Here is a 20,149-nt window from a genome sequence, read left to right as displayed (position 1 = left end):
CACTGTAACAGATATGGCTAAAAAAACATGTGTTGGCTTGAGACACTGGTTCCTTCACTTTGATCCTACAAAGCAATATGTACATGTAAACACAACGGCATTTTATGCAGATAATCAATCCCAAGAGTGAGTTAAAATTAAGAACACCATTTTTAAGGACAAAGAAATAACAGTAGATTTTTTACCAAAGAAAAATTGAGCCCCAGACCAGTAAGTCTGAAGAATATTAACTCTATCCTAGCCAAAACCATGACAGTGGGCCGATATGATTTTTATGTGACTGTTCATACTGCATTTTCAAAGTTTTAAATTAAATTTCTGAATAATTCAGTATTCCTTCTTCATAAGACATGATATTAAACAATTTTTGATAAGTCTACTTACCTATGTAGAACTTAAAATAAATATGAAATAAATATGTGCAAAGGAATTCAGGCAGGTACTATTTTGAAATAAGACATCAAGCATTGCATTGACCTCATCAATGTTTCCAAGCTGTATCATCTTAAAACAAAATCGTCAGTGCATCCCACACATTAAGCTGGGTTTAAAAATACCCCAAATCAATGGAGCTGATTGATTGTTCTGTGAATCTAAATTTACTCAAAAATCCCTACATTCCTTCAAACACAGTCCACCTCTATACTGAATGCAGCTCGTCCTTGTGTGATAAGAGATGTTTCTTTGGCTTCAAAATCAATGGAAAATAGGCCTCAGCCACGAGAGTGGCTTATGTCAGAGTTCAATTTTTGATCATAAAGCTGTGCTCTCCTTGTGCTTTCCCCTGAGTTCAGTCTTCTTTCCAGAGGCTGTAATAAGCAGTGTTTGAAGAGAAAAAGTGAACAGCATAACTCTGAGTTGAGGCACTCACCTCCAAATGGGTAAGTTATCCAGAAGATGAAGAAGCAGAACAAGGTGAGACTGCGTGTGAATATAGTGATGAGTTATTCACTTTCTAGGTGTTCTTGAAATTTTCTAAGGGGAAAAAACCCCTATAAAATTAAATAATTACTAAAGAACAACCAAAGCTACAGTATCTGTAATTACAAACTTCTTTCATACATTTTTTCAGGACTTACGGAACTCTTCATGGGAAACTGTCATATGTAAACATTATCACTACTTTCCTCTTCAGATCAAACCCCTAAGAATGAACTAGCTGTGCATAGATTTCAGAATCTGAAAAATTCTGAGGGTTTTTTCCCCACAGATAACCCACAGTGCCAGACTTTCACTCCTTTAATCATATTGCTGTAATTACTCCCCTGACACTTGCAATTATATACTTTAGCTATACCTGGGCTTCCCAATCATGGATCAGGATCTATGACAGCTGGCTGTCAATTAGATCAAAGCAAGACTTGTTCACACCTAAATAACCACTGAGGAATGCACATAAAGAACAGAAGCAGCACAGTAACACCAAGAGATTTTTGAAGACCCCTTATCATTTATCAGTACAGCATAACTCTTACACTGTACAGGGACAGACTTTTTGTCTTGGCAAACCAGTCAGGCAAGGAAGAAAACACTACAAGTCATGGTGGAGAAACTGTGTTTCCTGGCATTTCTTTGGCAGGTCGAGCTAACCGTGCATTAATAAAATTTGACAGGTTTGGAAATGGTCTAATCCAGATATATTTCATATTTGTCTAGTTTCTAGTGTTCAAATTCTTTCAAGCACAACTCTCCTAAATGCAGTCTTTTAAACTATTTTGTGTCCTTAGGGCGGGTTCCTGAAACTCCTCTTGGTTTCCAGCTCTTATCTGGGGATCAAAAATAGTCACTATGGCTCACAGAACTAAGCCAAGGTGTCCCAGCCAAGCCCAGGTAGCAATATAATCTCCTGAGGCATCCAGAAGAAAAAAAATGAAGATGAAAATGAATGGTTGGAGTTGCAACACCAATTTCTTAAAAGTATTTCTGCCAGGATTTAGCATACCACCACATCCACGCAGCGGGAAACCACAGGTTTTCAAAGAAACAATTTTCAATTTAGCCAGCCTGTATGAACTCAGAGGCAAGATCCTTCAAAGTAGATGGATGAAAGTTCTTCACATCTCTTACTACTTGTTTCTCTTTTCTGAACCCATCTCTGAAATACCAAGGAAGAGAATATATTAAGATAATGTGGAAAAATCTATATTAAACTTGAGAGAAGGAAATCCAGAGATAAGACTGCAACTTTGTCTTTTTCTGATCTGCACCATAGCTGTGCCCAGACAATTTAAACATGTTATAATTCTGTAATAAAAACTGTTGTTAACCACAATCAAGCTGTGACTTGTTCAGATAAAAGGACTTTCTTAATAGTGTTTACTTATACATATATTAAATAGAGCCTGCTGGGTTAAGGAGAATAGTAGTATTTTAATTGCAGGTCTTTAACTAGCAAGAACTTTATCCTGTTTCCTCACAGAGGTAGTCATTACCGAACCAGCTCAGAGGGCAGAAGATTAAACACCTAATCATTACACAGGGTGTTGAAAACTCGGGGCTTTATGTAAATACCAAATATCCTTAATGTTATTTCCCACTGGGTTTAGTCTCTTGCACTGTCTTCCCAGCTTCGTAAAAACGTTTGAGTTTTCCAAGCGAGTTACATAACTGTGAATTAGTCCTGAAGCTGGTATTAGGCAGGGATGCTTCAGCACCACAAAGTTACGTGGAGCAAGAGCCTTTCTCAAGTCCAAAGTACTCCCTGTACCACATTCCAGCCGCAGGGAGAGTTGCCGAGGCAGGCTTACATTCCCTGGGCCTGTTACACATTCACAGAGTGGCTCTTCTGTGTCATCCGATGAGATGGTCAGTGCTGCTTGGCATCACGTTCACAGAGTGACAGGAGCACAAGGGCTAAATTCTGCTTTCAGGTCTCTGTGGTCTCTGCAGGTGTCCTCCTGCTGTGACGATCTACACGCACCCCTCTCTCCCCCTGGAAACAATACAACCTTTAAGAAGTCTTTCTCCTCACGTAACCGAGCAAACTCCCTCCCGAGCATGGCTAGTACGTAACGAGGTGTACGAGAGCCATCTATGTGCTGCCAGCGATGCATTTCACAGCACCAGAGGTGATCGTAGCGCATCAGCCTTCTGTCAGCAATCACCCCGTTTGCTGACAGCCACAAATGGAAGGAAGGGTACGTTCATCCTAAGCAGCGAAGCGCACCAAGCAGCCCCCGAGCCGCTTCGCCCCACACACCGGCCCGGCGTGCCCCGGGCGGGCGCCGCCGCCTCAGAGCCCCGCACAGGCAGACGTGTCGCTCCCTCAGCAGCTGCCAGGCCGGAGCTGCACGACGTGGCCGCACCGCGCTGGCCAAACACCGCCGGCCTTCGACCCCTTCCCCGGTGGCGGACCGGGCGCCTCCTGCTAACCCCCCTCCCCCCGCGCCGCGGGTCCAACGCGGTGCCCTCAGCCCCTGCCGCCGCTCCCGGCGGTTCCCGCCCGCTGCCGTGAGGAGGCGGCGGAGCGATCCCGCACCGATCGGGAACGGCAATGGCAATGGCAATGGCAATGGCAATGGCAATGGCAACGGCGCCTCCCGCGCGCCTCCCGCGCCGCTCCCGCCAACGCCACCTGGGCGCGTGAGGGGGGGAAGCGGGGGGGCGGCCCGCGCGCACGCGCGCTAGGAGACGCGGCGCCTCTCGCGCGAGCGGCGCGCGCGCGCCGTTGGGCTGGGCGCGGGGCGTGCCCGCGTCCCCATTCGCCGGCGGGGCGCGAGCCGGGCGGGGGCGGGGCCGGCTCGGGCCGGCAGCCAATGGGAAGCGGGAGGGGCGGTGGGCGGGGGCGTGTCCGTGGCCGGGCGTGTCCCGGGCGGGCGCGCGCTGTCCGGGCAGCGATGGCGGACGATGGGCAGGGGCGGCTCAGGACTGAGGGCGGCCGGGCGGGCGGCGCGGCCGTGGCGGGCGGCGAGGTGCTGCTGAGCGTGGGGCTGCTGGCGCTGGCGCTGCTGGCGGCCTACCGGCTCTACCTGCGCTGGGGAACGCGGAGCGGGCCGGGGGGCGCGGCCCGGCAGGGCAAGGCCGCCGAGCTGCCGCGCATGAAGCGCCGGGATTTCTCCCTGGAGCAGCTGCGCGAATTCGACGGTGCTCGCAACCCTCGCATCCTCCTGGCTGTCAACGGCAAAGTCTTCGACGTGACCAAAGGCAGCAAGTTCTACGGGCCCGGTGAGACGGCGGGGGCACGGGGGGGAGTCCGGCCTGGGACCCAGCGGCGGTGTTGCACTGGTGATGCACAGCGGGCCTGGGTTCTCCTCGGGCACCCCGCATTGCTCCACATGCCTTCACTTGGATGTGCCGTGCTTAATTCTATTTTTTTTTTCCTTCTGTCTCTTTTAGTAGGTTTCCCAAGTGCAGCTGAGCAGTGCTTTCTTCGTTCTAGCGCTTATGGCTCAGGAGAGGAAACCAACCAGCTGGTTATTTATTTAGGTGTAAATGGCATATTAAGTATGACTTTTAGTCGGGATAGAGACAGGCAAGGAGAACTCTGGGATTAGTATGTTGCTGCTGTTGGGAAGAGTGCAGAAATCAAGCCAATCTCTTAGACAGACAGACAGCACTCCTCTTCAGAGAGAAAATGTGTATTTCGAAGGTTCAGAAAAGTAAGCTTCAAAGAAATGTTCTGGTTTTGTATTCACCTTGTGTCCTGTGAAACTGCAGCATATTTTCTCATGATAAACAGTGTTATTAATAACGAGGTGGGTAAGCTTACTGGTGAGCACTGAGTTCACATCTGATGCCAAAGGAAATAAGGGCTATGACTGCTGATAATTTTCTTCTTTAAACAATGGTGGTTTGGAAAACTTGATGTAATCAAACTATGCAGGAGCTTTTATAGTAGGCATGGCAATCTTCCCTGTGAGAGGGGTGGAGGTGAGAGAGGATACTTCCCACTCCTCCAGGAAATAGTTCGAGTTAAGTAATCATTATTATTGTTATTATTTAATAATTGGGGTTACCAAAAGAAAAATACAGAGCTGGCATGTTACAAGTCTCTGGTTCTTGGCAGGGAAGGGACAAGCAGTTGTATGGTTGGAGTGGGCTAGAATTTTGTAACTGTTTTTACTCTGAAAGTTTGTAATACCAGTTGCAGAAATTGAAACTGCTGTAATTGAATGAAAATGCTTCTTTGGCTGGGTACTGTTAAAGTTCACCATGGAATCTGAAGTACCTTGCCATGCTTTATGTTGTTTATTAACTAGTAAAGCAGAGAAAATGCAGCCTGGTGAGCTGCAGCTTTCATGACACTTAATCAGGCTAGTTCTTTTGTCTCTCTTATTTAGGGGTTTTTAAACTGAGACCTGTGTGCTGACATAAAATGCAGGTAATACACGTGCTGCATGAAACGTAAAACACTAGTAAGCTGACAGATTACTCCATGAAATAATGCTGAACCATGATTCTAAACATTCACTTTCTCTCTTTTGTGTATCAAACTTCAGTTAAATGTTAGGCTCTCCACTGTAGATACCATCAGTGGTTCACACTGTCAACCTTTGGAGGCCCATTATTGTGATGAAGCCAAAACTTTATGTTCTAGGACATCAATCTGCTTTTTGATAACTGGTAGCAGCTGGTTTCCTTAAAAGCAGTGCTTGTAGTTTTCGTGGAGGCTTTCTTATAAAAATAAGGCTTTCTTATTTTTTCTTTGTCCCTGTAGTGAAAGATTGCCTTTTTCTAACAGAAGTGACATCGTTTCATCTATCAGATCTGTACCTTGGGGTGTTGCATGTAAAGCTCAACCAGTGCATCATCAGCTGTGTGTTCTCTGCCAGAAATGTTGATTTTTGAATCGTGCTGACGCTGTTTCCCTCTTTGGATACATAATCAGGGAGTTTTTTCTTGCAACTTTCTTGTGGCTATAAAGAAAAATAGTCGTAGGTAGTTTGCAGGCCTTAAAGACCTGAGAAGAGTTCAGGTGGATAAGTCTCCTACAGCTGGTTGAGAACTTTTCCGAAATGCTTCAGCCAGAGTAGCCAGATGTCCTCAGCAGTTCTCATGGTAATTTTATGTCTCATAGCTGGAGTGTGGCAAGGGGAGTGCAAAACATGGCCAAATTTTAACAGAAGAAAGAGCTGAGGACACTGGCTTTGCTGATATTTCAGGCTCTGACAGTGAGCCTGTAGTAGTTTGTTGAGATACTGATGTGGAGAAGTAGTGCTTCAGCTTTGAAGGCAGCAAAAAGCAATGGCTGAGGGCTTGCTGTCAGTCTTCAGCATGTCTGGAGTGCTGGGTTAACGTTGAATAAAGTGACTGTCTCAGGTGGCTTCTCATGTCTTCATAGTGAGGTCTGGGTTTTCTCTTCCAGTGTAGTTTGGATGCCAAGGTGTTCCTTTTTTTTCTGCTCATAGCAGAAAGTTTAAAATGCACAAAATTGTTGTCTAGTCCAGATTTTTGTCCAACAGTTCAGATTCCATTAAAGTTTCCACCAAACTTCGGATTTTATTCAAAATCTCTCCTGGTTTTAAGTTTCCATCCGGTGAATCCTGTTATACTTTGGTCCGTTTCTTTGAAGAGCCCTTTACATACATACAGTTAAGGGTTTTTTAAATATTGATAGACTGTTGAAGCCATCTTTTCAAACAGCCATGACTGAAAACTTCATTTTCTTGAACATTTAATCCAGATGTTTCCCAGTTTTGTGGGGTGTTTTTCTCATGTTGTCTTCTGTAAGCCTTCCATGGTTTATCTCATTGGTATTACCCTGTTAGTGTTTGGTATGTCTTAATGTATTTTAGACCAAGAAAAGGTCACATTGTACATTTAACTGTCTGTGTCTCCAAAAACCACTTTGCTTACATTGAACTTATAATTTAAAACTTTACTTGCCAAGTTCTTTGCCAAAATGCTGCTCTGTCCCGCAACTACACCCTTTGTTTCAAGACTTGACTTAAGTGTATTAAATACCACTTCTGCTTGTGCCCAGATGAGTAAGTGACCTAGAATGCTTTGACTGATTATTAATTCTAATTAATTGCCTTTCCCTTTATCATCTGCAAACTCCAGAAGAACTAATGTAAACAATTAGTGATTCAGTATTAAAAATACCACATAATGAGACTGTCAGAGAACCTCTATTGGGATGATTTCCCATCTGTAATCACATCTCATGACTTAGGGTTTAATCAGTAATACCTTTTGTGTGTGCTGTGTTGGTTTTATATCTTGGAATGAGAGACAGTTTTTACTTTTCATTTATTGTAACATTCGGTTTTGTGTTTGTTTGTATCAAGATTTCAGGTTATGTATTTGTCAATAGAAGATCATTGTAAGAGTTAAAGGACTTCATGTCAGCAAATCTTAATATTTAGCATTTCAATTGGCATGCCAAGGTAATGCTGTAAACATGTTTTGATTAACTTAGCAAATACTTTTGCATTTTTGAAAGTTGGCATCTTTGAGCATGACAAAGCAAGATTATGTGCAACCCTGAGTATGCAACTGTTTGCATCACTTCTTGGTTCTTATTGTTTCATGATCTTAAAAAAATCAATTTCATGACTTTCCTTCATTGCAATATGTTGTCACTGTCTACTCATTTCTCATGCCATTCTTGTCTTTCAAGATGTCGTGAAGATTTTTGATCTTCCAAGTTTGCCAAGAGGAATAGATTAGATAGTAGTAGTTCCTTCTACAAAAAATTTCATCATAGTTCATTTTTCATGAAGGGAAAACTGGTTTTATTTCGTTGAGGTTAGCAGCTGTCATTTTTTCCAGTAATTTTTATGAAAATAATCTGATGCTGTTAGACTTGGTTCAGAATTGAGTGCTGTAAATTTCACTGTGTCCCTGTTGACATGGCAATGGTGCTTTTCCAATAATCCTTTCCAAGGGTATGCTTAGAGTGAAATGTTGCAGGAGGGACACTAGATACGTTGTATTTGGAGAATACTGTTAAGGGTGGCCTTATCTTAACACAACAGGCTCAGGGGTTAAAGATGAGTACAGAGGATAAGACTGGGGAAAAGAAGTGCCTTCTGTAAAGTGTGTAAGGTCTTCTCTGTGGTTCTGATGTTTGTCAGCTATTGGGTGTCTATGAAGTGGAAGTGTCTCTCGCCCTGGGATTCAGCTTTTCAGAGAAACAGTATTTCTGGATAAAGAAGTGGAGTTCTAGTCAGAAGCAGTAAAACTAAAAGGTTTGGGGTTTGTTTGTTTGTTTATTTATTTAATTTATTGGTGAGAGATTGTTTCCATACTTCTGGTTAAAGGGAGTAGTGTCTTTGCTACCAGGATGGAGGTTCTGAGCCTCCAGGCCATGTTCATGGAGATCAGTAAAGTGGTTTTGTGCAGGAGAATCAGCACTGTGTCCCTCCTCTGCTTCTGCTGTGTGTCTGTCAGCTCTCCCTTTGTCTTTTTTTGAATTCCTTTTTCCATAACCTCAGTGTATTCCTTAAAACTTGAACAACTGTGTATTTGATAAGAGGTCAGTGTAAATTCCTAATTCCTATTTAAACCAATCATGCTCCAGTCACAGAATTGATTAGGCTGGAAAAAACCTCTGAGATCATCGCGTCACCTGATGCCTGATCAAGCAGTTGTGCTCAAAGCAGGATATATTAGATGTGATAGTGACATCATGGTTAGTGACATGTAGATGTTAAGTCCAGTCCACAGCAGCATCGCTCTCATTGAACCAAAAACCTGGCCAGCATTGCTTGTCTTACTGTGAAATAAACTAGCGGTCAGACAAGCCAAGATGTGGAATCTAGATCCTTCTCAACACTGGAACTGTCTTCCACCAATCTCCTGACTGCTGGACTACAGGCTCTCTTAGCAGTGCTTGTTGTCTGCCCCTTTAGTTGAAATTGGGTCATTGATGCTTGCACTTTTCTTTTTGTTTTTTTTCCACAGAGTTAAATAGCAAGTAAGCAAAAGAGAGAGTGAGGCTCTCTGGCCTTGTGCCTGAGGAGTCAAGTTTAGACCCCTGTTTCTAAGCAGTTCCCATCTTAGCATGTAAACTTCCCATCTGTAGAGTTCTCATTTTAGCATGGGGCTTGGTCTCCTAAGAACACATACTTTCCATGCAAGTTGTAACTTAAAATTGACCCACATCTTTCATTTCATGTAAATCTGGAGCAGTATAGTTAAAATTGTGTCACCTTGAATTCCCAGTGATAAATGTTATTAGAAACCTTCTGCTTTTAAGCTGCATCTCCAAATGGCTTAGTCCAACTTTCAGCTTTTTCATTCTCTTATGAAAGATGCAGCACTGAGCAAACATGTGTCAGGATTCAGATAAAAAATTTGAAACAGCCAGTGGACTTTTCACTTTGATTTGGAGTGGAAAAAGCAGGCAAAACCATAGAATAATGTAGTTGTTCATAATTTTGTGGCCTGTCTCCCTTTGTTCCTTTAATTCACATTAAAGGAGAGATTAGTCCTTGTCTGCAGATTAACAAGTGCTGTCCATGAGTATCTGAGCTTCAGACAAAAACGGGGTTTATTTCCAGTAGCTGTATGGAGCCCACAGATGCATATTTGGTGATTGCTTTGAAGTGCTTTTTGACCACTTGAAGAAACCAAAGCTGCTGGTTTAAAACTGAGCCTTGTTGTTAACCTGTGCAGCTTCCTGAGAGAAATCACGTGGACCCTGTGAAGATGGATACAATTCTTAGCTTACCTAATCACCTCATTAGCTATAAAGTCCACATGTGGCTGTGTGTGGTGTATTCCTCATGCTGCCCCTTGGAGCGATCCAAAGTTCAGTGTACAAGGTTCACCTTCGTTGCTGCTGCTGGACTCATAGTCTGGGATGTTCCACAAAGCTGCTACTGAGCTGAAATGGTCAGTGAACCTCTTTGGCAACCAGGGATATATTCTGAAGTTGGATACCAGCATAGGTTTTGCTGGGGGAACTATTGGCCAAACTGGCTGAAAATTGAAACGTGTGCTGTTCCAAGATCCAGTTTAGCCTGTTTTGGAGGAAGTGACTAGAAGCAGTGCTTCCAAACAAAAACTTCAAAATGGTTCAGAATTTTTAATATGGTGCTTTAGGTTGAATAGATTTTTCCTCATCTGCAGAGAAATTAAATCTTCATTAGAGAACCAAAACAGGGCTAGGAGATGCAGAAATCCTGAGTGCATTTTTATTATCTGAAGAGACTTTAACTTCACCAATTCTCAGCCTACCCATTTATTGTGGATAAAGACAAATAAATGTTAGGCTGGAACAGGATGTCAGATTCCTCAAGGCTGCTAGATTCTTAACTGGATTCTGCAAGGAAGTGAAGCTCTGCAGGTGGTGGGTAGCAACGTTTTGCATGTGTTGTAGCTTAGAGAAGGGCATACTTTATAGAAGGTGGAGTTGTAAGGTAGATGAGGACTTTATACAGGGAAATGCAGTGTATGAACATGGAGGTATAGATGTGGAGATAGGCAGGCAAATACGTGGGCTTGATTACTGGTCTCAGGGCTAAAATAAACAAAGGCTCTGAAACAGAGTGCTTTAATATGTGAAAGCCATGATGGGAGGAAAAGCATTCTTCAAGGAACAATTTTCCTTTATGGAAGACTTGTACCTCCATATAGCCAAGCAGCATGTAGCAGATGTGTTTTAATTGGTTTTGACACTTCCCTGACTCTTGTTGTTGTGGTATGCCAAATAGGAGTGGGAGGAGAATTTTCTAAAGACATATTTGACTGTGAAATAGCTAATTTGGGGATACAGCAAAAAACAAATACCACTGAAATTCTGTGATATGGTCTCAAAAACTTGCTTTGGTTTACATACCTGTGCTACAAGTCACTCTTCCTGCCCTCCCTTCAGCATGTCTGTCATGTCATGCTGCAATCAATTATTTACAGCAGGAGCCAGGCTAAATAGGTGGGCAGACGAAAGGAGAGAAGGACTGTGGGTAGGGCTTGCAGAGTAAATTGCATCAGGCCATGAAAGAACTCCATGGGAGTGTGTCTAGGATTGCACTAGTGCCTCCACCTCAGAATCCTCTTCCTGAAGGATATTTTCGCCCCAGGATTTCATGTGCTGGCACCTTCCTGGACACTTCTCCAAGTGCAATGACATCTGATACGCAAAATACCCTTTAAGACTGTTGCACCACTGTTTTATATAAAAGTGAATAATAGACTGGGGCTTAGAGCAGAACCTGAGACCTGTATGTTTTGTATTAATATAAAATTCTGTGCTTAAACTCAGTGCAGAAGCACCTGCATGGAAGCTTTAAATCTCGAAGTAGATTGCTCATACTGAGATCTCTGAACTTCTGCTTTAGCAACTAAGGTGAAGCCAAGCTTGCACCATTTACTAATACTCACAATTCAATATTTACCTTTTAGTGTAGGATTAAAGAATAGGATACATTTCTAAGTTACATTTGCCAAGCTGGAATTTGAAATGCTGTCTACTGAGTCCAAAGGTTGGTTTTTACAAGTTAGCATTCCACTGAGTGCTTGGACTTGGCTTGACGATTCCTCTGTGACTTCTGAATACTTCTGTAATAAACATTCTGGAATGTTAACATTCAAATTCAGTTTTAGAAAAGAAAAAATATATTGGTGTAATAGCATCTGAGATTACAAGATACTTGCAGAAATTTTGCATCCATTAATCTTAATGCAAGCTGATACATTCTGAAAGTTTTCATGCTTTCAGTTAAGTGTATTATTGAGATTTAAGAGTGTTCAGTGCTTGATACTGATAAATATGTCATTCTCTTTTTAATATAAATAATTGGAATCAAGCTGGTGGACCAAGAGGTGGCATCTCAGCAGGTGCTGTGACTAAATGCAGAGTGAACAGGAAGGGGAGCAGGGTGCTACTTTCTGATTAGCCAGAATTTGGAAAACACCTTGTGCAAATAGTAGGATTTATGGACATACTTGCTTGAAACACTTCAGGGAAAGGAAAAACTGGAGACAGAATACTGCTGGTGGGGTCGTTAAGTGACAATTTACAATTGCTTTTAAGGATTTACTAATTGTGGTATTTGTAAGAGCTGTTTATAGCTCCTGTGTTCTTCATTCAGAACATCAAAAAGGAGATCACTTGAATGTTTGCTGTTTTGAATGAAGCAGGAGTTTTTGTTTGAAAAACTCTATGTTTTGTTGCAAATGATGGTCACTGCTGCCTCTTAGCCTGTTCTGTGAAAGCGACTGAGCATGCAGAGTGCATTGGTATAGGTTTGATTTCAGTCTCTAAATCTTGTTTTTCAAATAATTCCTTAACTCAGGATGCAATTAGGAAAGATAGCCCTCTTGACTTTGTTTCTCTGAAATCCTGTAACTGTAGTTCCTGATCCCTGAGGTAGTTCTTGTGAACGCTGTTCCTGGAGCTAAATAGCCAAAAGGATGAGCACAGAGATGCTGTTCATTATTATGGTCAGACTAGTACAGTGCAAACTTCTACCTGACAGTTCATTCTCTATTGTCTCCTTCTTGTGAAACTGAGCTTTGAAATCAATTGGTTTATTTCCAGAGAGACAAGGGAATTGTCTTTGGTACACAAGACAGCCTTCTGTTCTCAGGTTTGACTGTAAGCAGCTTACAACACCAAACACTGTGGGATGGAGAGATGACACCAGTTCTGGTGAGGACATAGTTTCTTCTAATCCATATGGTACTCAGGTTCCCTGCTTCAGGAATTCTTCCTGCTGCATTCAGCCTCTGTCTCAACCCTGGAGTCAATGCCCGGCAAGAGCAGATAGGTGTGGTGGCTGCAGCGAGCGGCCTGGGAGGAACCAACCTTTCGGAATGATTCCCCATGGCTCGTCCTGGTGCAGAAGAGGTCTGAGGTGCTCCAGCAGGCAATAGAGGGGGTGAAGGACAGTGTGGTTGCCACTTGCTTGTGTTCATTCTTGCCCATGCGTGCTGCCTTTTCTTCAGGTTGACGACCACTGTTGAGAGGTAAGCCAGAGAAGGGTTCTGGCCTGTTTACTACCATCACCTAGGGACTACTCTGGAGCAAGCCTTGCGTATCTCTGTGGGGCTAGGCTGCTGCAGTTAGTGCAGAAAATTTTAAAGTGGGATTTTTGGTTTTTTTTATTGGTTTGGGTTTTTTAATTGATCTGAATTTAAGGTATTTGGTTTTAGGTCAAGAAAATCTAAGATAACAATATGTTTGAAGTTCTTTCAGTTAATTAAAATTTGGGAAAGCCAGTTACCAACTCTAGCGTGCAAATTATTGGTTTGCAAATCATCCATTTCTCTTGGTAGTACTATTTCTTTCAGAGTCATTCCTCAAAAGTGAATTGGGATATTTGTGCTGCTTTGCATTGGTCAAAAAGCACAGAGGAAGCAGTTGCTTTATATTCTTAACATGACAATATGTGCCATTTTTTTTTCAAGAGCATTACAGGCTAAGGCTATGTGGGATCTGCTGCCCAAAATAAGTGAGGTGATGTCCTCAGAAGTAAGAAATGTCAAAAAAGATTTAGAAAGTTCTTGTGATTCTGTAAGTGAAGGGAAATAATTAATTAGTCCTCTTAAGTTACATATTTTTATAATAATGGATTTGTAATTAAGATGTCTATGCAATTTGCTTCTGTTCCTGCCCGACTTGTAAATATTCAATGTGTTGCTTAATAGAAGTGTATTTCTTTTGAATTCCAGCCTCTGGTCCTTTTGGAATTTGCATCAACTGGCTTGCATCAACTGACAGGGATTTTTCCAGTTATCCCTTCAAAGCTATTTTCCTAGTTCTGCTTCTCTCAGCAGACTTTATCTCCTAGTGATATTAAAGATTGAATTGCAGTGCTGTTGAATGTCTAACAGCCATGGCATTGAAACTGCTGCTGTTCCCATCATTGCAGAAGTTTAATGTATGGCTTTGGCAGACTGCGTAAAGAAGTGATATTTGCTCACCATAAACAAAGACGTGAAGGTATCAATTTTGTCTTTTTGTTTTCAGAGGGCCCATATGGAATATTTGCTGGCAGAGATGCCTCCAGGGGACTAGCAACTTTCTGTCTAGATAAAGATGCACTCAGAGATGAATATGATGACCTATCGGACTTAAATGCTGTACAGATGGAAAGTGTAAGAGAGTGGGAAATGCAATTTAAAGGTAAATTCTCAAACTATCGGCGTAAGGAAATGCTTTTAAATAAAAATGACTGATTTGGGCTTGGGGAAGCTTTTAAAGAGATACTGACAGTAATATTATCACAGAATATGCTGAGATGGAAGGGACCTGCAAGGATCATCCATTTCAACTCTTAGCCCTGCACAGGACCATCCCCAGGAATCCCACCCAGTGCCTGGAAACATTGTCCAAATGCTTGAACTCTGTCAGCATTTGTGCTGTGACCCTGGGGAGCCTGTTCCAGTGCCCAACCACCCTCTGGCTGAACAACCTTTTTGTAATACCCAACCTTAACCTCCCCTGCTGCATCTTGAGGGTTGTGTCACTGGTCATCACAGAGAAGTGTCTGCCCTTCCTTGTCCCCTCATGAGGAAGCTGTAGATTGCAGTGAGGTCCTCCCTAATATGTGTGCGATGTAACTTTGTTAAGAAAATACATGGCATTTTAGGCCTTTCTTCCACAAGAGAGCCTTTTGCTCTTAGTACAGCTTTTTTAACGTTTTAATTTTATACAAGAAAACTGTTCTCTCAGCTCTTCAGCACAGAATTTCACTCTCAAATCCCATCATCTTAGCTGGTGCAACTCCCGCTCAAGGTTGTTTGCTTTGGATGCCATGAAATTATCATTAGGACTAAGAGTTGTTTTAGCATAAAGGGTTGAACGAGTTTGTCTTGAAATAATTTCTGAAAATATGGAAGGAGGGAGGGGGAAATAATTTTGCTAATTGAAATCAGGCTGAAGCATTGAAGAGCAGTGATTCTAGGCCTTGGGTGATAAATCTTGGGTGATCAGCTGGAGGAGAATGGAAACAAAGTACTCTCAGTTAGAGAAAGTAATGGTAGAAAGATTACTTTAGGAGGCTGAGCATGCTGCGATCAGTTTCAGTGACTGAGATTCAGAACCGTAGTGTGCAGAAGTGAATTTGCAGTAGTATGGGCTAGCAAGCAAATGCAGCTGTATTTAATTGTAATGGAATCATAAATCTCTTTCAGAAAAATATGACTACGTAGGTAGACTCCTAAAACCAGGGGAAGAACCATCAGAATACACAGATGAGGAAGATACCAAGGATCACACTAAACAGGAATGAACTTTGTAAACAACCAAAGTCAGGGGCCTTCGGAACTGCAACCTCTTTATTCCCCATCACAGAATGTCCTGCATCTTTGGGTACAGTTCATCTGCTGCGAAAAAACATTCAACAGGTTTTGTACAAGGAAGATAATATACTCACAAATGAAGATTTGGATACTAGACATTCTTTGTGCTGCCAAATTTTTTGTTGCAGTTTATTTGTAATGTCTGGTTAGGCTTCATTAGTGAAGAGGGGCCAGGGATTTAAAGGCAAAAATGCTATTCCTTTTTATCAGTAAGCTGAAGCCTTCAACTAGTGTATCTTACAAGCTCTCTAAAAGATATGAGTCTTCAAGCTCAGAGGAAGGTTTGAATCTTGTTTCGTGTGTGTCTTCTCCTTCAGCATTAAAGAAAGACGTACTCATCCACATCAGCAGCAGTACGTTAGAACACTGAAGCTGGTGTTAAAATGTGAATTTCCAATTTTGTTTTCTATGTGGGCGTTAGTAGCCCGGCAGAATACTTCAGTTCTCTAAGAGAAGTCCATGTAGATTAGGATGGGGATAAAATTCATCCTTTTCTCAAAAGGATTGGGTAAAAATGTTTCTTCTGCAACAACTATTATCTGAAGCCTGTCTCTCCCCCTTTTTCTCATCCTCTAAATCAAATCAAATATTAATTGTGCCTTATTTTGCTTACATAGACTTGAATTGTTTTAAGGGACAGCCCCCAAATTGCGGTTTCATAGTCACTACAAGCAGCAGTGAGACTGAATTGGAATGTTCTGTTGACTGGAAAACCTTGATGTCATTCTGTGTATAGAATGTAAAAGAGGAGTACTCAGTGTTACTGCCGTATGTTAATACTACATATACTTAAATTAGCATTGTGATGGCCAAATGCATACTCCCATGCTTCTTTTTAATGAATTACAAACACACAAAAAAGTCTCCCTTCCTCCTCTTCCAGAAGCTGCCTAACTTTTGGGAGCATAGCCTTCACATCCCCGTAGAGTGAAGGGGCGTTGCGCGTGTGTGTCTGTGTGTGTGTCTGTCTGAATGCAAGACTTGGGAGGGATTGTTTCTGCAGATATTGTAAATACGAGTACCATTTTAATAAAGCATGTACAATACCACATGTGCTGTTAGACTTTGTGTAGAAGCTGTTAAGCAGAGCTGGAATATGATGGAATAAAAAGGGGAAGAAGTCTTGGATAGATGAAGCAGCCACTGCTATTTATACTGCTCCTTGTCCCGGTGGAGTTATTTTACCTTTCAAGTCCCAGATGTTGAGGAATCATGAAGACTTACTCAGGTAAGCTGTATTTAAGAGACTAAACCTATGTCAGTGCATTTATGGTGGGGGGAAAAAAGCAATTTAAATAAAGCATTTTAGGACCTAAATGTAATGTAGAGTATAAGGAATATGTCTCATGGCATTAACAGGACAAGAACAGCAGCTTCATGGCTTATGTTTGTACCTGTGGTTGCAGATTTCACCTGTGATAAGTCTACAGTAACAATTTATATATATATATATATACTTCCTGTTGAATTGTAAATGCTGAAATTCCAGGGATGACTACTTTTTTATTCCTATTTGACTGAACGAGATTCATATCAATGTAAATGAAACAAATAAACAAAAACTCCTCTGCAGAATCATGTGTAACTCACGTGTCCTAGAAGGCAGGTTGAATTCTCTTGCATCTCCAGCCTTGGAATAGAATAGTTTTAGCATGGAAGAAGTAGAAGAAGTGGAGCTGTTTTTCCGTAGAAGTTGTGTTTCTCCACAGAAGGCTCCTGTACAGGCTGGACTCTCCTGGGAGGTGTGAATTCAGCAAGCACTGGCTTCTGCTTGGGTCACGTCCTTATAAGCTGAGCAACGGTGCAATGTCCAGCCTTGGATTGAGTGTCTGCTAATCATCTAACTGCTGAAATGCTGGGCATGCTGCTGTAACTCACCACAGAAATATGTGGTTTAGATGGGAGAGTGGGAACTAACAGGATAAATAAGCTTCCTCGCATAGGACAGGGGCTGGGAGTAATTAAACACCAGTTCTATATCTGGATGCTTCACTAAGGAATTTTTTTCTTTTAAGTAAGTCTCGCTATGAAAGGTTTTACACTGCATTTACAGTATGCCTTTCACTTTTAGCTATTGCACAGCTGTTGCACCTCATCATGGCACCCAGCTTGTCTGGCTGTGGAACAAGCAAAGGCAGCTTGCCCAACTCTCCCTTAGGACAATCGGATAAGTTTTTTTCCCCAGGCTTCCACATGAAAATGCATGTATGAGTTACAGCTTCTGCTACACGGAGTCATAGCTAGAGGTTCTTGACACTTGCTGTGAGTTTCTCTGCTCTTCACTCAGTACAGCTATTGGTATTGCTACATCTAGCACAGCTGTAGCATTAGCTGTGCCTCGTGCTTGTATCTGCTTGATGGACTAACTTCCTACTGCAGAACGGTAGCTTTTGAAGGAAGGGTTGTATCTGCTTGATGGACTAACTTCCTACTGCAGAACGGTAGCTTTTGAAGGAAGGGTTGTATCTGCTTGATGGACTAACTTCCTACTGCAGAAAGGTAGCTTTTGAAGGAAGGGTTGTTTAGCATCTGCTGTGACTTACCAGCTCAAGTGCAGTCTTTTCCTTTCCCTTGCTATCAGAAAGGCAGTGAAGCTTAATCACAGTGAAGTTATATGTAGCTCTGTTGGGGTTTTTAAATTGTTTTAGAAGGACAATGCTTAAATTTTGACCTTCAGGATTAGCTGAACAAGATGGGGAAAGGGTGAGTTTTGCTTTGAAGCATCTTAATGATAACTGTGAAGAATACAAAACTTATCCCATGCCAGCAGAATGTTGCACAGACGTAATGGTTAATTTTGATGTTTAGTGGATTTAAATTAACCTCATCCATCCTACATACAAAGACACTAGTGAGCTAAAGTTGGCAACCTAAAAAAAAGGGGCTTTAAAACACACTGTAGCTTTCATATTTATAAAAAGTTGACACTAAGCATAATTTAGCATAACATCAGCTCTATCCAAACTTCAGTGCAATTATTATAATTTTATGGAGGCATTCAACCTTGGAACATTTGTGTCAATCACGTGGTCAAAATTCACTGTTAAGTAAAATGACAGGCAGGTTGATACCGTGTTCAATTTTGTTTAAGCAACATGAGAGTCTTGATGGAAGAATTCCTCATCTTTAGAAACAAAATACATTTCCAGTTTAATATATGACTTGTTTTCCTAAGCTAGACTTGCTGTTAAATTAGTTTGAGTCATCATTTGTTTTGACACTTCTGCCTCATTTTGTACACCGCTTCCCAAAAATGCCTCATTTTGGCAGCAGATTATTTTCAATCCTCCTTAGTTTAAAAAAAAAAAAAAAACAACAAAAAACCAAACCCTGTTCTTACTTGATCTGAACATTTTGAATTTCTAGTAAGGACTACAGAATTATGCTTATACTTGTTTGTATCTTTTTATTGAGCTAGATCTACTTTTCCTTGACTAAGGTTTAAATTTTCTATCATTCAGAGTTGGGCACAGCATATAAAATCAATATGGTACTCTGCTATTGACATTGTTTCACTTTAGGTATCTCAGTTCTAAGCTATTTTCTAACTTTTTTTTCCTTCCTGAAAAACCAGTTTGATTTTACTGTCTTCACTGTGAAAGGCAGGGAGCAGTTAAACAGTTCATAGGCATTGTTTGAGTCTGTTTGACAATACAGTAAGAGTTTGTGGGGTTTTATTTCCTATAGGGAGAGGTACTACTCCTCTGTATGGAATAGTACAAAAAATTTGGCTCTTTAAACCTTTCCTCAGCTGGAATAATAATGTAACTCTGGCCTTGCAGACTTACTTATATATGGGAAGCAAATCCTCCTCCTGGGTTCTAATTTACGGTTAAAGGTAAATGTTTCCTAATGGGTGCTCAGAGTGGGTTTAAGGTTGCTTTGACAGAACCTGTGTGCCAGGGCTGGCTGAAATACAGGTGAAGGGTTGTTCACCTGAAACCCCAAAAGCACCGAGGCTGAAGACAGCAGAGAAGAAAGCTCTTGAGGTGGCAGATGGAGTCTGGTGTAGCTGTGGAATTTGACAGAAGAGATCCTCAGCTACTTTTAAGTGTCCTCTCTGCCTGGAGCCGAGGGAGTGTCATTTGTCACCTCAGCAGTACCTGAAGCAAAGGCTGCAGCAGGGTGGAGGCTGCTGTGAGTATAAACTCTTTCCCATCCATTCTAATGCTCTATCTCCCACAGAAATCCCTGACAGGCTACTGCTGCTCAGTGCAGGAAAACATTATCTGGTCTCCATCAGGAACAAGAGCCAGCTTAAGTCTTCCCTCTGAAAAATCCAGGATTTTGATAAAAATCTTCCTCTTTTTAGACAGGGTAATGTTTTGAAGTGTTTGTATGTTTAGTTGTCAACAAGAAATGAAGACAAACTTAGAAGTTCTTCAGCAAGCACATGGGAGACTTTTTAGACAAGGTCCAAGACTTGCAAAGTGGTCAGTCAGAGACCACTGTTAGAACACTAGTTAAGGTCAGATTAAATGGACCTAAAAGGCATGGGAAAGGATGCTGGATACACATCTATGCATGTTCAGTTATGGCCCTGCAACAAGGTCCATCAGTTCCCATGAAGCACTTGAAACCAGACAGTGAAACAAGCAGCATTGCAAGGATTGTTTTTCACACCTAGCAGGGAAGAGAGGGAAGATTCAAGTCCATGGGAAGTGAAAGGGGCATTCCTGAGAGGCAGCCAGAGGTGTAGATGGACTTTCACTCTCCTTGCTTTCCACCACATTTATCATTCCCCTGTCATATTTCTGACAGATACCCAATTGTATGCCAAGAATAAATCAATACTGAACTTGAAGAAAGCTGGCTTACATTCCAAGAAGCACTTCCACCTTTAACGGGCCGGGTTTCCTCACTACCTCAGTGAAGCAGAAATTCCCGTGCAAATCTACAGCCTTGCACTCTGCCAAGTTGTTTTTCTTCACACTTTGGGGGGAAAAAAGTTGATATA

At 42.0% G+C, this 20,149-nt stretch overlaps 1 protein-coding gene across 1 annotated transcript; it reads left to right on the top strand.

The window, feature by feature from the left end:
• Positions 1-3,795: 3,795 nt before the first annotated feature.
• PGRMC2 (progesterone receptor membrane component 2) lies at positions 3,796-16,241 on the top strand. The gene is made up of 3 exons (XM_085057878.1): positions 3,796-4,164; positions 13,859-14,014; positions 15,025-16,241. The coding sequence occupies exons 1-3, from the start codon at positions 3,837-3,839 to the stop codon at positions 15,120-15,122; spliced, it is 582 nt and encodes a 193-aa protein (XP_084914004.1). The 5' UTR covers positions 3,796-3,836; the 3' UTR covers positions 15,123-16,241.
• Positions 16,242-20,149: the final 3,908 nt, after the last annotated feature.

The sequence above is a fragment of the Lichenostomus cassidix genome, chromosome 4 (assembly GCF_008360975.1).
Source record: "Lichenostomus cassidix isolate B80296 chromosome 4, HeHo_3.0, whole genome shotgun sequence".
In the NCBI taxonomy this organism is placed as follows: Eukaryota; Metazoa; Chordata; class Aves; order Passeriformes; family Meliphagidae; genus Lichenostomus; species Lichenostomus cassidix.
Note: the sequence above shows the minus strand (reverse complement) of the source record. Positions and strands in the feature narration are given on the sequence as shown.

What these genes read in the sequence shown, in the direction of transcription:
- PGRMC2 (XM_085057878.1), top strand. Translation starts at nt 3,837, where the DNA reads ATGGCGGACGATGGGCAGGGGCGGCTCAGGACTGAGGGCGGCCGGGCG. An exon ending in CAGCAAGTTCTACGGGCCCG is followed by an intron (nt 4,165 to 13,858) that starts GTGAGACGGCGG and finishes TTTTGTTTTCAG; the next exon opens with AGGGCCCATATGGAATATTT. An exon ending in GTGGGAAATGCAATTTAAAG is followed by an intron (nt 14,015 to 15,024) that starts GTAAATTCTCAA and finishes AATCTCTTTCAG; the next exon opens with AAAAATATGACTACGTAGGT.